This window comes from Desmodus rotundus, chromosome 3 (assembly GCF_022682495.2).
Source record: "Desmodus rotundus isolate HL8 chromosome 3, HLdesRot8A.1, whole genome shotgun sequence".
Lineage (NCBI taxonomy): Eukaryota > Metazoa > Chordata > Mammalia > Chiroptera > Phyllostomidae > Desmodus > Desmodus rotundus.
In genome coordinates, this window is record NC_071389.1 from 110,118,985 (window position 1) to 110,133,880 (window position 14,896).

A 14,896-nucleotide genomic window follows, 5' to 3' on the forward strand; every position below is an offset into this window, starting at 1 on the left:
GAGAAAAGAAGTTAGTTATAGGAGACCGTTCTGCGTGGTGTGGACCCAGCTCCCACTCGGAAAGGCCAGTGGAAAGCGAGGTCTGCCACGCAGGACTCACACCCACAGACAGGTTCTTCCATGCAGAACCTGATGCAGGGGAATCAGGTCTGCATTGTACCAAGGCCGCTTTGAGACTTGCTTTTGCTAAAACCCCCCACCCTGAATTGAGGCAGCAAACGTTTACTGTGTGTCTTTAAAGTAACTTCCTAAAATCTATGCTAAACCTTCCAAGGACAAGTGTAGCCAGTTCAACCACTTTTCCCTTCACATTTGCAAATATCCTTCCTTTTTGATGTAATTAGCAACATCCTCTCCTTTTTTTCTGTAAAAGGTAACCACCTAAAGCAAACCTGTAAATAGTAAAGGAGGACCATCCTCATTGTAATGTGCCCAGAAAAGCAAGAAAAGCCTGTCAAGGCAAGGGTCGGGGCACTCTCCTCTTGAGAGAGTGGCCGTGCCATCCCTTTTCCTCCACAGGACTTGGTAGTCTGTGTGAATTTGTCCATTGCTGCCACAACACACGGATCCCGCAGGCCGGGATCCACATCAGTTAGTTACCTATAGAGGAGTTCCCATAAGACTGTCAGCTGATTTCTCAAAAGAAACTTTGCAGGCTAGAAGGGACTGACTAGAAATATTCAAAGTCATGAAAAGCAGGGACCTACAGCCAAGATTGCTCTACCCAGCAAAGGTATCACTTAGAATCAATGGGCAGATAAAAAGCTTCCCAGACAAGAAAAAAAACTAAAGGAGTTCATCATCACCAAACCATTATTTTATGAAATGTTAAAGGAACTTATTTAAGAAAAAGATCAAAACTATGAACAATGAAATGGAAATAATACATATCTATCAACAATTGACTAAAAAGAAAACTAAGCAAACAGGAAGGGCAGAATATTCTTCCTAAGTCTCCTTGGCTGGTGCGTGTTATGTCTCTTACATGCCCACTTGCATTCTAAAGGCATTTCAGACTTAAAATATCTGACTACACCCATGGTTATGCCACCCCTTCCCCATCTCTCCTTCAGCATTCTTACCCTTCTCAATAAATGCCTACTCCATTTTTACCAATGCTCAGACCAAGTCATCCTTGATTCTTCCCTTATTCGTATCCAGCATCCCATCTGTCAGCAAGTCCTGTGAACTTCTACTTCTATATGCAGAATCATCAAGCTGCTTTATCACATATACTGCCCCAACCTGATCCAAGTCACCCTCCTTTCTCGGCCAGATTGCAGGTATCGCCTTTCAACTCATCTCCTGCTTCTTCCTTGCCCCAGTGTTTCCTAGCAGTGCTCCTACTGACATTTTGTGCGGATCACTGTGTGTTGCAAAATGTTTAGCATCCTTGATCCCTAGTCATTGTGGCAACCAATTCCCCATCCCCCACGTGTGTGCACACACATGCACTTCCAAATATCCTGTTAGATGGTCAGATCATGTCACTCCTTTGTATGAATTCTCCAAAGACTTAGCATCCCATTCATAGTGAAAGCCAACATCTTTCTAACAGCCTGTAAGGCCCTAAACAATCTGATCTCATTGCAACTTTGCAAGAGTCTCATCTCTTCCTACTTTCCTTCCTCTCTTCATTCCAGCCACACTGATGCTCTTTGAATGAGCTAATGAATCCTCCTACCTTGATACTTGTGCTATTCTCTCCACCTGCTTTGCTAATGTCTCTGCATAGCTCCCTCCACTATCTCTACCTTCTTTCTTTAAATGTCATCTTCTTGGTGAGGCTTTATCTAGCTACTATATTGACAATGGCAAGTCTCGCCCCCCCGCCCCCACCCCACCCCAGCCATCTATATTACTTTCCTATTTTCTTTCCACAGCACCTATCACCACTTAACATTTCTACATGTTTAACTAATTTTCTTTATTGTCTGTGTCCCCCAACTAGAATATGTTCTTTGAGAGCTGAAATTTCTGTTTGCTGTGTTCTCTTACCTATTCCAATATTTAGAAGGTGCCTGACTCATAATAGTTGCTCAACAAATATTTGTTAATAGAATAAACATAGGGATGGTGTATTCAGTATAAGAATAAACCTCACAATATACAAATGGCCAATAAGCATATGAAAAGATGTTCAACATTATTAGTTATTAGGGAGATGCAAATCAAAACCTCAGTGAGCTACCACTTCAAACCCATTAGGATGTCTATAAAAAAAAAAAAAAAAAAAAAAAGACAGACAGCCCTGGCTGGTGTGGCTCAGTGGATTGAGCACCAGCCTGTGAACCAAAGGGTTGCTGGTTTGATTCCCAGTCATTGCACATGCCTGGGCTGCACGACAGGTCCCCAGTAGGGGGACACATGAAAGGCAACCACACATTGATGTTTCTCTCCCTTTCTTTCTCTCTTCCTTCCCCTCTCTCTAAAAATAAATAAATATTAATAAAATAAAATAAAAAGGCAAAAGCAGGATATGAAGATATTGGAAACTTCATACTTTGCTGGTGAAATGTAAAATGAGGCAATTAGAAAAGTCTGGCAATTCCTCAAAATGATAAATACAGAGTTACTATGTGAACAGCAATTCTTGTCCTAGGTATATACTCAAGAGAATTGAAAACATATGTCCACGCAAACACCTGTACATGAATATTCACAGCATAATAGCTAAAAAGTGGGAACAGCCTGAATGTCCATCAACTTATGAATAGATAAAATGTGTTATGACCACATAATGAATATCATTCAGTGATAAAAAGGAATGAAGTACTGATATATCCTATAACATGGACAACCCTTGAAAACATTATGCTGATTTGTGAAAGAAGCCAGCCATTTATATGAAGCATCCAGAACAGGTAAATATACAGAAGCAAAGTAGATTAGTGGTTACCTAGGACTTGAAGTGGTGGTGGGGAATGGGGAGTGACTGCTAATATGTATGGGACTTTTGGGGTAACATAAATATTCTAAAATTAGATTGTGATATTGCACAACTTTGTGAATATACTAAAACTATTAAATGTACCTTCCAAATGGGTAAACTGTATGGTATATAAATTATATCTCAATAACGTGTTTTTTCAAAAAGAATGAGTTGCATAATTCAAGTTAAATATTTAATTCACTACACTTGGTCAGTTGTATTTTGTATCAGCTTTTTCTATTCCACATGTGAATTTTCCACAGTTCCTTACACACATTGAATTCATGGTCTACTTTTCAATTCTTTTAAACACTCTTGGTATGGAGTATATGGTCCATTAGATTATCCTTAAACATCAAGGGCATGTTGTCTTTCCTGAATTCTAAAAACCTTGGCCACGCTCACTCTAAGACTTATAGTTCTGTTCTTAAATAATGAGATTCACAAAATGATCATCAGAAGTTCCTTGTCAAGTAAATATTTGTTGATTCAGTGATTGCTCAGAACAGGATTTTTCTTCCTATTTCGTTGGTTTCTGTAACACTGGGTTTTCGAAATCCTGTTAAAACCTGTGACTTGTCACCTAAGGAAAAAAGGAAAAATAGTTGGGACCATATTTTGACAATTATAATAGTTAATATTTATTGCATGCTTAGCTTGCACCAAGAAGATACTTAAGTATCTTATATGTTAACTCATTTTAATCTTCACAATCGACCTGTGAGATAGGTGTTATTATTCCTCTTTTATTAATGACACCAAGGGCATTTTATAATGCATTTTATAAGTGCCTTTAACAAAGATGTTAAATCACTTGGCCAAGATCATACACCTATTTGTGATGAGGCAGAGATTCTAATCCTAGCAGCCCAATTCTAACACCTATATGGAAAAGGTTAACAATGAGACACTGAATTAGCCCTTTTCCCACTGCATTAATTATTTAATTCTTAGACATTTATGGAGTCAAATTAGATACTAAGTATTGAGGACAAACAAAACAAAACAAAAACAAGACAGCGCTCCTATCCTGGCATTATGCAATCTAATGTAGGAGTTGAATATACTGTCTAGTGGCAAAAATATAATGTGGCAGACCTCTACCATAAAGTCCAAAGTCTAACCAGAGAGAAGACATGGAAAAGATCCAGCTGATGATTTGCTGGAGAAGATGGGGAAGGATGAGGAAAGTGGGTGGTGAAAGGCTAACATTTCTCCCAGACAAGACACAGCATGCATAAAAGCAAAGTGGTAGGAAAGAACACAATGTTCTGGAATGGGCTTAGTATGTGAGGGTATCAGAAGAGGCTGGTAAAAGTAGAGACTAGGCCATGAGAGGACTTTTATATTATGCTAAGGAATTTGGAATAAAAAACACCAAAGAACATGGGCTTTCCATAATCCTATCTGCATCTTGAGATGATAAGTGTAAGAATTCTGATGATGGGCAAGTGTGGGGAGGATGAAAACAGGGATACCAGGGAGGCAGCTATTAGAACAATTGATAGAGATTTTAATAAGGAAGTGAATTAAATATCTGTAATTTATTTCTCTTTTAGGTGTATGATAAGCCATATGTGGTCTCAGGACCACATGGTTAGTACCATCTGAAGCAACAGTGTCCCACAAATGTAAGGCAATATGTATTTTAAATTTTATCCTAGCCACATTAAAACAAATAACATGTAAAATTAATGTTGGTAACATGTTTTATTTAACCAAGTATCTTATCATTTCAACATGTAACCAATATAAAAATATTAATGAAATATTTTACATTCTTTTTCTTATACCAAGTCTTTGAAATCTGGAGTGCATTTTGTACCTAAATGCTTCTCAATTTGGATGCTAAATTTGCCTTGGAACTTTTACTTGACCTGAATTTAAATTTCATAAAATTTACAGTTGAAAAAGCAAACACATGTATCCAAGTTGTTCCAAACACATTAAACACTGCCTAATATTTGGCCCTGGGTGGTGTGGCTCAGTGGATTGAGTGCTGGCACACTGACATTCCTCTTCCTCTCTTTCTCCCTCCTTTCCCCTCTCTAAAATAAATAAATAAAATCTTTTGAAAATGTTGCCTAATACTTGAATCAAATGTCAGTTTTAAAATTAAATTTTAAATTGATTCAAAGGAAATGTGAAAGTTTAGTTTCTCAGCCACACTAGCCATATGGCAAGTGCTCACATATGGCGAGGGCCCACCATTGTGGCCAGCACAGATTAATGCACTAATTATGGAACAAGGCAGGATGAGTTAGCAAACACTCCTGCTTGGCTTGAAATAAGTGCTTACTAAATATGTTTGTTATTATCAGAGAGCACAGGATTTTAAAAGTGGAGAATCACTAATTTTAAACCAATGGCACATAAAACGGTGTGTAGGAGCAGAAGGAATTCTTCCTGAGATGAAAAAGAATAAATGGTTAGTCAGTACATTGTTATTTTTGGCTAAGTTATGCAAAAGAACATTGTTCTTGAAGACCAATCTTTTTTTCCCCCCAGCTAATATATTAATAAGACATAAACAGTAATTGGAATCATTCTTTGTTATAAATGTGCCTAAAAAAGAGTAAGACACACAAAAAAACAAGACCTCTAATAGAACTTCAAGCCATAAAATAGCAGGTCAGGGTACATAGTTGAATAACAATGCAAGAAATAGATAACTAGCCCTCAGAAAGGAGGAAAATCATCTCTCCTGCCCCCTGCTGGTAGCTGTCCAGCACTGCAGAGCTCCAATGTGGCAATAACTGATCGCCAGAGGCTCTCTGCAGCATTGAGGACCTCACCACAAGTTTTCTTCCCTAAATTTGTGAGCAGATTAACCATTGTAACATTTGTGTGAACAGGGAAGGCCAGAAGCCGGGCTATATGTGAGCTGGTTTGCCTGACTGGAAAACGAAGAAAATATCTCCTCCACCTCACTTGAGTAGTCATAACCTAACTTTTCAGAAGTAAAATATTTGGAATGTCATGTAAAATCTGATTTGCAAAAAGCAGCAAACTTCTTGTGGACTTAACAGATTAAGTTGCAGACCTCTAGTTTACAACTTCTGAACATCAAGTTAGAAAGCAACCCCAGAAACAGAGCTAAAGTGAAAGCTAAAGTAAAGTTAAAATAAAAGCTAAGTGAGTATAGTGATTCTAAAGAAAGGATAATATGACCTGGATCATGGAAAAACAAGAATAAAATCCCTGCTGGGATCAGATGAAATCTAGGTCAGTTTACATCACATCAGGAATAAGATCGATTCAATAGAATATATACCCATAAAAATTAAGTAAAGGCCCTTTATTTAAAACTATATTTGGATTAGATCTCCTAAAATGCACTCCCACTATAAAACACCTGAAAATGATGGATGCAATTTTTCAAAACACCTGTTAAACTCATTGATGAGCTATCAAGACAGGTAGATAAATTCCTAGAAGCCAAAAATGCAATGAAAGCTTGAGGAAGGGGAGCAGGGAGGCTGGAACTGCCGGTGATGTAGGTTTTAGCAGCTGATTAGGAGGCAAAGGGCAAGGCCCAGGAGCTGATGGCCATCTTCTGGAAGACCCCCCCAGTGAACATTCTCCCCTTCTTTACCAATAGGAGTTTTAGCTAAGTTTCTGACCACCTACCGAAAGACATTTCCCAGCCTCATGTGCAACTCTATGACTAGGTTTTGGCCAATGTGATATAGTAGAAGTAATATATGTAACTTAACAGGAAAAGAGGTGTTCTTCCCTCCACTCTCTCCTTTTTCTCACGGGCTGGAATGCAAATGCCGGGCGGGGCAAAAGTAGGTTTACAGCTGTTAATGTGGAAAATAGCACATAAATACTAATACAAGAGTAAACTCCATTTGTGTACTCGTAACTGCAACCCTACTTTTGCCCCACCCTGTACATCGCATCATGTAGACAAGGATATTACTCTCGGATGGACAGAGCACTATTAGGAGCCTGGGCCTCTGAGCCCACTGAACTACTTGGACCATCATGTGAAAGAGAAATAAGCTATCTTGCTTAAGCCACTGTATTTTGAGGTATTTTAATAAAGGAGCAGCTTTGCCCTATATCTTAAGTAATATAAGCCATGCAAGGTAAAAATCACAGAATCCCCTAGAGAACAGGCATACCAAAGGTCTATACTAGAACTCAGCAAACTTTTTCTCTAAGGAGCCACAAGATTGTAATTATTTTAGGCTTTACAGGCCATATGGTCTCCATCCCAACTACTTAACTCTTTTATTGTAGAGCAGGAGTAGACAGACACTAAGTAAACAAATTGGCATGGCTATGTTCTGATAAACCTTTATTTACAAAAATAAGAAACAGGCTCGATTTGGCCCACAAGCCATAGTTTGCCAACCCCTTTGTCAACACAATTACCATAAAGAAGGAAGAGAAGAAGGGAGGGAAGGAAGGAGGGAGGGGGGGAGGGAAAGGAAGAGTCTGACAAAAAACTTGCCTGTTGTAGACTTGGCTCTCTGAAGTGTAAGAAAATTCTGCTCTGAGAATTCATTATTTAGAGATGACTCTCAGAAGGGGCTATAGTTTCAATTTATACTACATGTGTGGTCTAAAAATTCCTGAGTGCAATGTTATCTTAAAGTGCACCTGGGTCAGTAGTGCTCTCAGGTGACTGACATAAGCAGCAAATGTAAGCCCTCTCTGCAGGAACACATCTTCAGCCAGAAAGAACTCCCAAAGATAAATTCCTATCCAAGAAGAGCTCACAAATAAAGACCACAAAACACAAAAGGAGAAAGACAAGCCACATTGAGCAAATCAGCAGAAAAATAAAATAACAAAATCAGACCCTATTGACTTTAGCTGTTGGATTTATCATTGACAAATACAAAATGTTAAATAAGACTTAGAGAAGTATAAGGATTAAGAGATTATCAAAAAGTTACCAGGCATAATTTTTAAAGAACCAATTAGAACTTCTAAAAGAGAAAAAAATTAAAAGAATTTCCAATAAGAAGTACCATAAAAAAGATTTTAAAACTTAAAAGATGGCCTAAAACCACAAAGACAATGAGGTTATGAAAAGATGCAAGGGCAATGCAATTTTAGAAATTGGAATGAAAAAGTAAGTGACTTGGCCTACCAAGAAAGCTAAATTTTAAATTTATAGTGGGGAAAACTGAGAACAAAACTATTTGCATTTCTGCAACTAGGGGTCAAAGTGGGACTGAGAACAGAATTGATCAAAAGCATTGATTAGTGACAAGTGACTACTGTTGCTTTGAAACGGAGGAAAAAAGGCAGACTGCTGCCTTTGTGATGAACCTTATAGAAACACATTACTCTTTAAACTCTTATTTTTGATAAAAAGAATTAAAAAATGAAAACAATTCTGCTATTTTCAAGAGTAATAAATTCACTGGACTAAATTAAGTCAATTAGGAGGCAAAGCATCAATAGACAAACATATAAAATGGATCTTTAAATATTTGTATCTCATTAAAAATAGGGATAGCTTTCGATGCTATATTGTCAGTTTCATTTGTACATAGATGTAGTTTCAATTATATCTGTACACACACATACAACATATCACACAGATTCAACCTGTATCAGGAATCTAAAAGTGGTAGTTTTTTAGGAAGTTCTCAACAGGTTATTTTAAAAGAAAATCATTACATCTAACAAGGGCTCTATCTAGAATGTCCAGTTAAAAGAGAGTTTATTTCAGTTTTCAAAGTGGTACCTATAGACACACAGTTCAAGAACAGAACTTGTTGTTCATGTTAAGAGTTGCTGTCCTTGAATCAAGTCCTCACATCTACTTATGAGAAAAATATTTTTAAAGAAATAAAAAAACCCTCATTGGTCATAATAACTTAACTTTTCTTCTGCCTCTCCATTTTTAACAACATAGAAGGCATCAGAATTAAATTTGAAAATGACACTGAGATGAAAATGAGGGTTTCTCTAGATGACACCTGAGATATTAGAATTGAGTCTTAGCATCATCACTTAGCACTTGTATAACTCTGGATAAATTATTCACCTGTAAAAGAAAAAGGTCACACCACCTACCTTAATGTTACTGCAGTGCTCAAGAGCTTTACAACTCTCAAAGTGTTATGGGTCCAGAGTCTGTGTGCCTGATGCTACAAAAAAGCAAAAACTCAACATGTCTGAGTTTGGAGTAAGGAGGGTTTATTGACTGAGAAGGCATCAACTGAGAAGACAAGAGACCTAACCATCACCTCCATCTCAAAAATGTATGAAATTCAGGCTTCTTTTATGTTAAGGAAAGAGGAAAAGGGAGGGGATGTTTTTTTAAAACTCAAGATCCAAGCAGAATTCTTCTAATGACTAGCACATCTATGTGCAGGACTAAGCAGGAGTGTGGAAAGCAGGAGCAATAAATGGTGCTGGTCCAGTCAAGACAGTATAATGTATGCAAAACAAAATGGAGTCATGTCAACCAAGATGACTGCCAGTCAGCCATGAGACTTTGGTTCAAGAGGGAAACTACCTAAGTCATGCTAGACACATCTGGCAAGGAGACACACCTAAGATATCTGAACGCATGACCAGAACAGCCATGTCTACAGGACCACCCACAGACAAGCTCCTGAGGAAATTCCCCACTTGCCATCAGGGGTGCCAAGACACTTATTAAGAGACCCAGAAGGGTGGAGTGCACCACTTTCAAGGTATAACTGAGGAAGGCTCCAGACCACTGCTGAGACAGCTGGGCCACACACACATCAAGATGCTGCCCCACGCCATGCTGATCTCCCTTGGCATCAGTCACTGGAAACTCTGTCCTGCTGGACTGAGGATTTCGCCTGCCCTGCTGCCACCTGGCTCCAGAGATCCTTCCTTGGTAGACACTGACAATTCCCTTGCCCACCGTGCTGTCTCTCGGACCTACAGACTGAGACTCTGGGACTCATATTTGTTATCCCCCAATTCTCTCATGTGATGTTATTACTGATTGTTTCTGAGTGATCAGTATTGTTATTGGGTTAGTATAGCTTTGGATTAAATCTGCATTAACAAAAGCTGAGTGAATCTGAATTAGTAACATCCAAGTGAATAGCACAGTCACCTGTGATGGCCAGTTATTTCTGGGTGCCGGTGTCACCTGTTAGGACTGGTGGTCATACAGGCCACTCGGCACTTTCAGTTCTTAAGGCCTGGACCAGCCAATCCAAGTGGGATCAAAAGCTGACTTATAGGAAAGACTACCATATTTTGCCATGTATAATGTATGCTTTTTTGCCCAAATTTTTGAGGGGAAAATAAGGATGCACATTATCCATGGGTACAATGATGACATACCATGGGTATAATAATAGCCTAACAATCCCATGTATAATGCACACAAAATGTGGGTGTGCATTATACACAGCCAAATATGGTATGTCATGAACACACACTCATGACAAGGAGCTGTTAGCCTGAAGGCCATGGGAATAGGCAGGCTTGAACAGGACAGAGTCAAAGAGAGAGATCAAGCAATGCCCCCATTTCTGTTGTTCATTCCTCAATCTGCAGGTTCAATTAAAAGGGAGGATTAACTTTAAGATGGAGCCAGAGGTGTGTGTCCAGCGTGCCCCTCTTATCTGGCTCTTACAATCTCATGCCCACCTCTTCCGAGATGTCTCCCAAACCTTAGAGGGGGCAGTCTGAGTGTTAAATTCTCAAGCAGAGACCACAGCAATGGTAGAAGTAGCAGCAGACCAGGATACCTGTACCCTAACATTAAACAAAGAATGAAGAGTAACTTTTGTTATTTGGGTCCCCCAGGACCCAAACCATGATGAGTTGGCCACTGTACAAACACTACCTAGTTCAGCTAACAAGTAATCTAAAACATTTCTATTGTCTAAGGACCCACATGCCAAGGACTCTATGGTGATCTGTTGGAAGTCTTAGAGATTAGGCAGTCAAATGAGCCAAATTGTTGACTCTACAGGTTAAATTCCTTAACACCAGCATTTGATAAGATTTATGGAAACAAAAAAGTGAAGGTTAATGATCAGAGAAAATTGTAAACCAGTTTCTGGGTTTGTAGGCCACAAACATCTTTTGTAGTTTGAAATGTCTCTGATGATGTCATCAGGTACTCAGGTAAACTTTCTGTGGCGCTTACACAGCATCAGTTACTGAGGTGGTTTAGGCATGAGCTGTTGTGGCAATCTCTGAAATTTATGTCACATCATCTATCTGCAGTTTGTAATTTGAAGCTCAAGAAAAGGGCAGTTTTGGTTCTCAGGGATTCCAAGTCATTAGAAGAATTCAGGATCCAGTCCAGTTTACAAGTAGAAAACAAAACAAAACTCAAAAAAGACAATGGATAGCACTAGTTTCTAATATCCACAAAGGTATATTATAGTTCCTATTGAAACAATTTTCTAAAATCACCCCCATTTTTACCAAAGATAGCCAAATTAAGACTAATTTCCTGTAAAATATGTCTAGTTTCAATAAACTTGGCCTGATTATATGTGTAAGTCTAGCAAGAATAAGTAATTAACCATATAGCTACCTTTAAATCTGCTTTGCAGGAATTTTCCTAAAGAATCTTCAGATTAAACTTTAAAGGACCTAAAGAGCCTATCAGTGCTCTTGGAGTTGGTTCCTGTCCACAGAGCCTGGACTTCAATAGGATCAACAGGGATCACTTTAGCTGGCTGGAACATGTCTCACTCTTTGGCAAGATGCATCCTGTCCAACTTGGGAGAAGTTGCCAGTCCAACCCCCATTCAAGTGTACCCTCCCCTGGTTCACTATCTCAAGAAGCACTGAACAGTAGTTGACACGATCAGCTCTGGTGCTAAGGCATCAGACCATAGCCTTAGCAGACACAGCCAGGGGAACTTCCTTTGCAGCAGTTCCTAAGCCTCGGTAAGGAGCCTCATAAGATTATCAGCCTAATTCATTTTCTACCTGCCTTGGTAATAACCAAGAGAACTGTTAAAGAGCCCACAGATGCTGGTTAGGGGTATAAACCTAGGATTTAAGGAATGGAACTGTCTCGTATCTAACTGCAATATTTCCATGTGCCTTGTTGGGTATTATTGTCCTGCAGTACTAGTAGTATTTTGATATCCTGGTCTACAGCTCCTGAACAACACATGACCAAACGCACAGATATTACCTATTCAGCTAGAATATAATCCAAAGCAATTCGATTATCAAATACAACTTTAGCCAGAGAGACTAAGGCCTACTTTTGACATACGATGGCTTAAGTGGTCTCATTGGCTATTGTTCTTAAAGTTATTTAAAGATTTCTAATCATGTGTTCATGGGCTCCCACTTCCCACCAGGAAGATAAGATTCTGCCAAACATTGGCCCAAAACCATCTTTCTGATAGCCAGGTACATAGTCAGAATATTGGGGAGCTTTCCTTTTGAGTCAGTTGAATAAATTTAAAGGAAGCTAATTAAATTCTGCTAATTAAATATACAAAGGAGATGGTTTAAGGCAGGTAGAACATTAGAAATAAAGGTAAGTAAAGACAAAGATGCACAGAAGTGAGTTGTGCATTACTGATTTTTTGTTAGTTGTCTTCCAATCAGTAACTTGGGATCTGTTAGGGGTTTGCATGTGTATTCTGACATTTGGGATATATCTTTGGCTGGAAAGGAGAACATCTCCTTTGGTTTCAGAAGACATTCTGACTGAATTTTCATTGGCAGTGGGGTTGTCCTGGGTGTTCTTAAGAGAAGTTGGATTGATAAAACAGAGAAGGGAGTTATTAAAAGAACCTGGTAGAACAGAAGTATTATTTAACACTGATGATCCTAAAGATATGTCTATTTAACGAAACCCAAAACCAAGTTTAATAGCAAACATTTCCAAGATCATGTGATTCTGAAAAACATTTGGGTTAGTTTCTGTTATATTTTTGAGAATTCTCATAAAGCACTTATTTAAGCCATTTTAATATTACAGATTAGCAATACCATTCAGCAGTACAAATACGCTATATTTATACTAACAGACACAAAAACATACAAACATACACATAACATAGCTTTTATTTAAAAATGCTAGCTTTTGTGTCCTGGGTACAATGCCAGAGGTATTTTGTTCAGATGACCAAAGCTTTGCATGCTGTAGAAATTCCTTTAAAGCTGTTTTAAAATTAATTTATAATCAATTAAAGAATGCATTCCATTTTTTGTGAAAGGCCTGAGATCCTCTCCTTCAAGGGTGCTCCTTAAGGTGGATTTGTCAACAACAGAAGCTACTATGCACAATAAAGTCAGAAACTCAGAGAGTAAAAAGAGCAGCTTCAAAGTGCTGGGAACCGCCCTGCCTAGTTTCAGAGACTGTAACCCCCCATGGCTAAAGCTGAGTGAGAGACCTTGGGACCCTCAGCCACTAAGGAGACAAAGCTTATCTCCCTGGCAGGGGCACCATCTCTGCCCCCTTTACCCTGCTTGGCCCCAAGCCTGACTGGTTAGCCAATGACAGGTAAGATTCCTCAAGGGAGGGACAACCTAAGACAGGCACAGTCATGAGGGGACCCTCAGGGAAGGACTTGGGGGGCTATGGAGAAAGGGAGTGATGGACCCTCACCCCTCAGCTTTGACATGGCCTGAGTCCTCATTCTGTCTGCAAGAAGTCTCCTAATCTCTTGGCTGCCTCACTTCCCCTGCTCAACCGAAGACTGAAACAAGGCTGGAGGTGGGTGAGGCCCAGTGCTGGAAAGGGGGGATTCCCTGAGGTGATCAGGCCTAAGAAAGAATGCATAAAATCCTGTGAAACCTGCTATGCTAATACCCTCAATTTAAATGATAAGGGTCCAAGGATGAAATGAGTTTGTCTCCCCAAACTTTTATGGTCCTTTAGCTATCTGACCCTGACTCAAAATAAGCCCTCAGAGTTCTTTGAATGTTATCTATTTGAAAATTACTTCCTGACAATGATTGATGAGCTTTCCATATATGCCCTGTATTCCTATGCAAATTAAGCCAATAAAAGTCTGTCAAGGTAAGGGTCTGGGCTCTCTCCTCTTGACAGAGTGGCTGAGGTGTTCTGAAGTGCTCTCCCCTTGAGAGAGTGGCCATGCTGTCCCTTTTCCTGCACAGGACTTGGTAGTCCCTGTGAATTTGTCTCGTCTCAGCCACAATGCCGCAGACACTGCTTCCCCGTGACTGTGTCATCAAAGTGCCTAACGTGGCAAATCTTCCTAGAGGAAGAGGGCACTGTGATGTGGCCAGAGCACAAGATGGCACCCTGCCACACATCTGCAGAGGAATATGTGGGGGGAACGGGTGAGGGGAGGGAGAAGAAGCCTCAGTTGCCATTTTACTTATTACTTCCAAATCAATAGGGAGGAGAAGCCTGAGGTCAACACACAAATGAAACACATGAAAGACAAAAATTGTGTATTCTTCTAACCAAACCTCAGATTACAAATTTTAAATTCAAATGAATAATGAACGCAAATGAACCCAATCACAAATTGGGTACAAGTCCTACAATTATTCGTTCCCCTCTCCAACACAGTACCCCAAACAAATGCAAAACAAATTGGCTTATCCCAAGGGAAAAGCCCAAATGGAGGGAATAGAGTTCCTGATTGTACACATAGGGGTGACTTACCCTACTTCCAAATCACGTGGATTTGCAGAGATACATGAATGTGTGGAGTCCAATAATCCTGCTGTCAGAAGAAGGCCTCCACAATGCAGATGACTTTGTCCCAAGGGAGAGCAAGCCCAGAGAGGAAGAATTCCAATAATCTTGGTCCTATTCTCAAATGGAAGGTCCCAAAATGCAGATGGCTTTGTCTTGAGAGGAAACTCAGTTAGAGAGGAAGGATTCCTGGCTGTACCCATGGGAGCAACTTATCCCAGAAAGAAAAACAACGATAGACAATAGTCCAAAAACATTTCCTTATTCCAAACAAGCTGTGGCCCAAGGCAATCCTCCCAGGCTCTCAAGGCAAGAGGCCTTGGCAGCTGCTCAGAACTGATGGAGGCAAA

General features: G+C 39.6%; 1 protein-coding gene across 1 annotated transcript in view; it reads right to left on the reverse strand.

Moving 5' to 3' along the window:
• Nucleotides 1–2,867: 2,867 nt before the first annotated feature.
• The window catches only part of NUP58 (nucleoporin 58), a 66,202-nt gene continuing 54,173 nt past the window's right edge, over nucleotides 2,868–14,896 (reverse strand). The window contains exon 15 of the mRNA XM_053920807.2: nucleotides 2,868–3,515. Coding sequence (XP_053776782.1) covers nucleotides 3,433–3,515 — 83 coding nt within the window. The 3' untranslated portion in view covers nucleotides 2,868–3,432. The remainder of the gene's footprint in view (nucleotides 3,516–14,896) is intronic.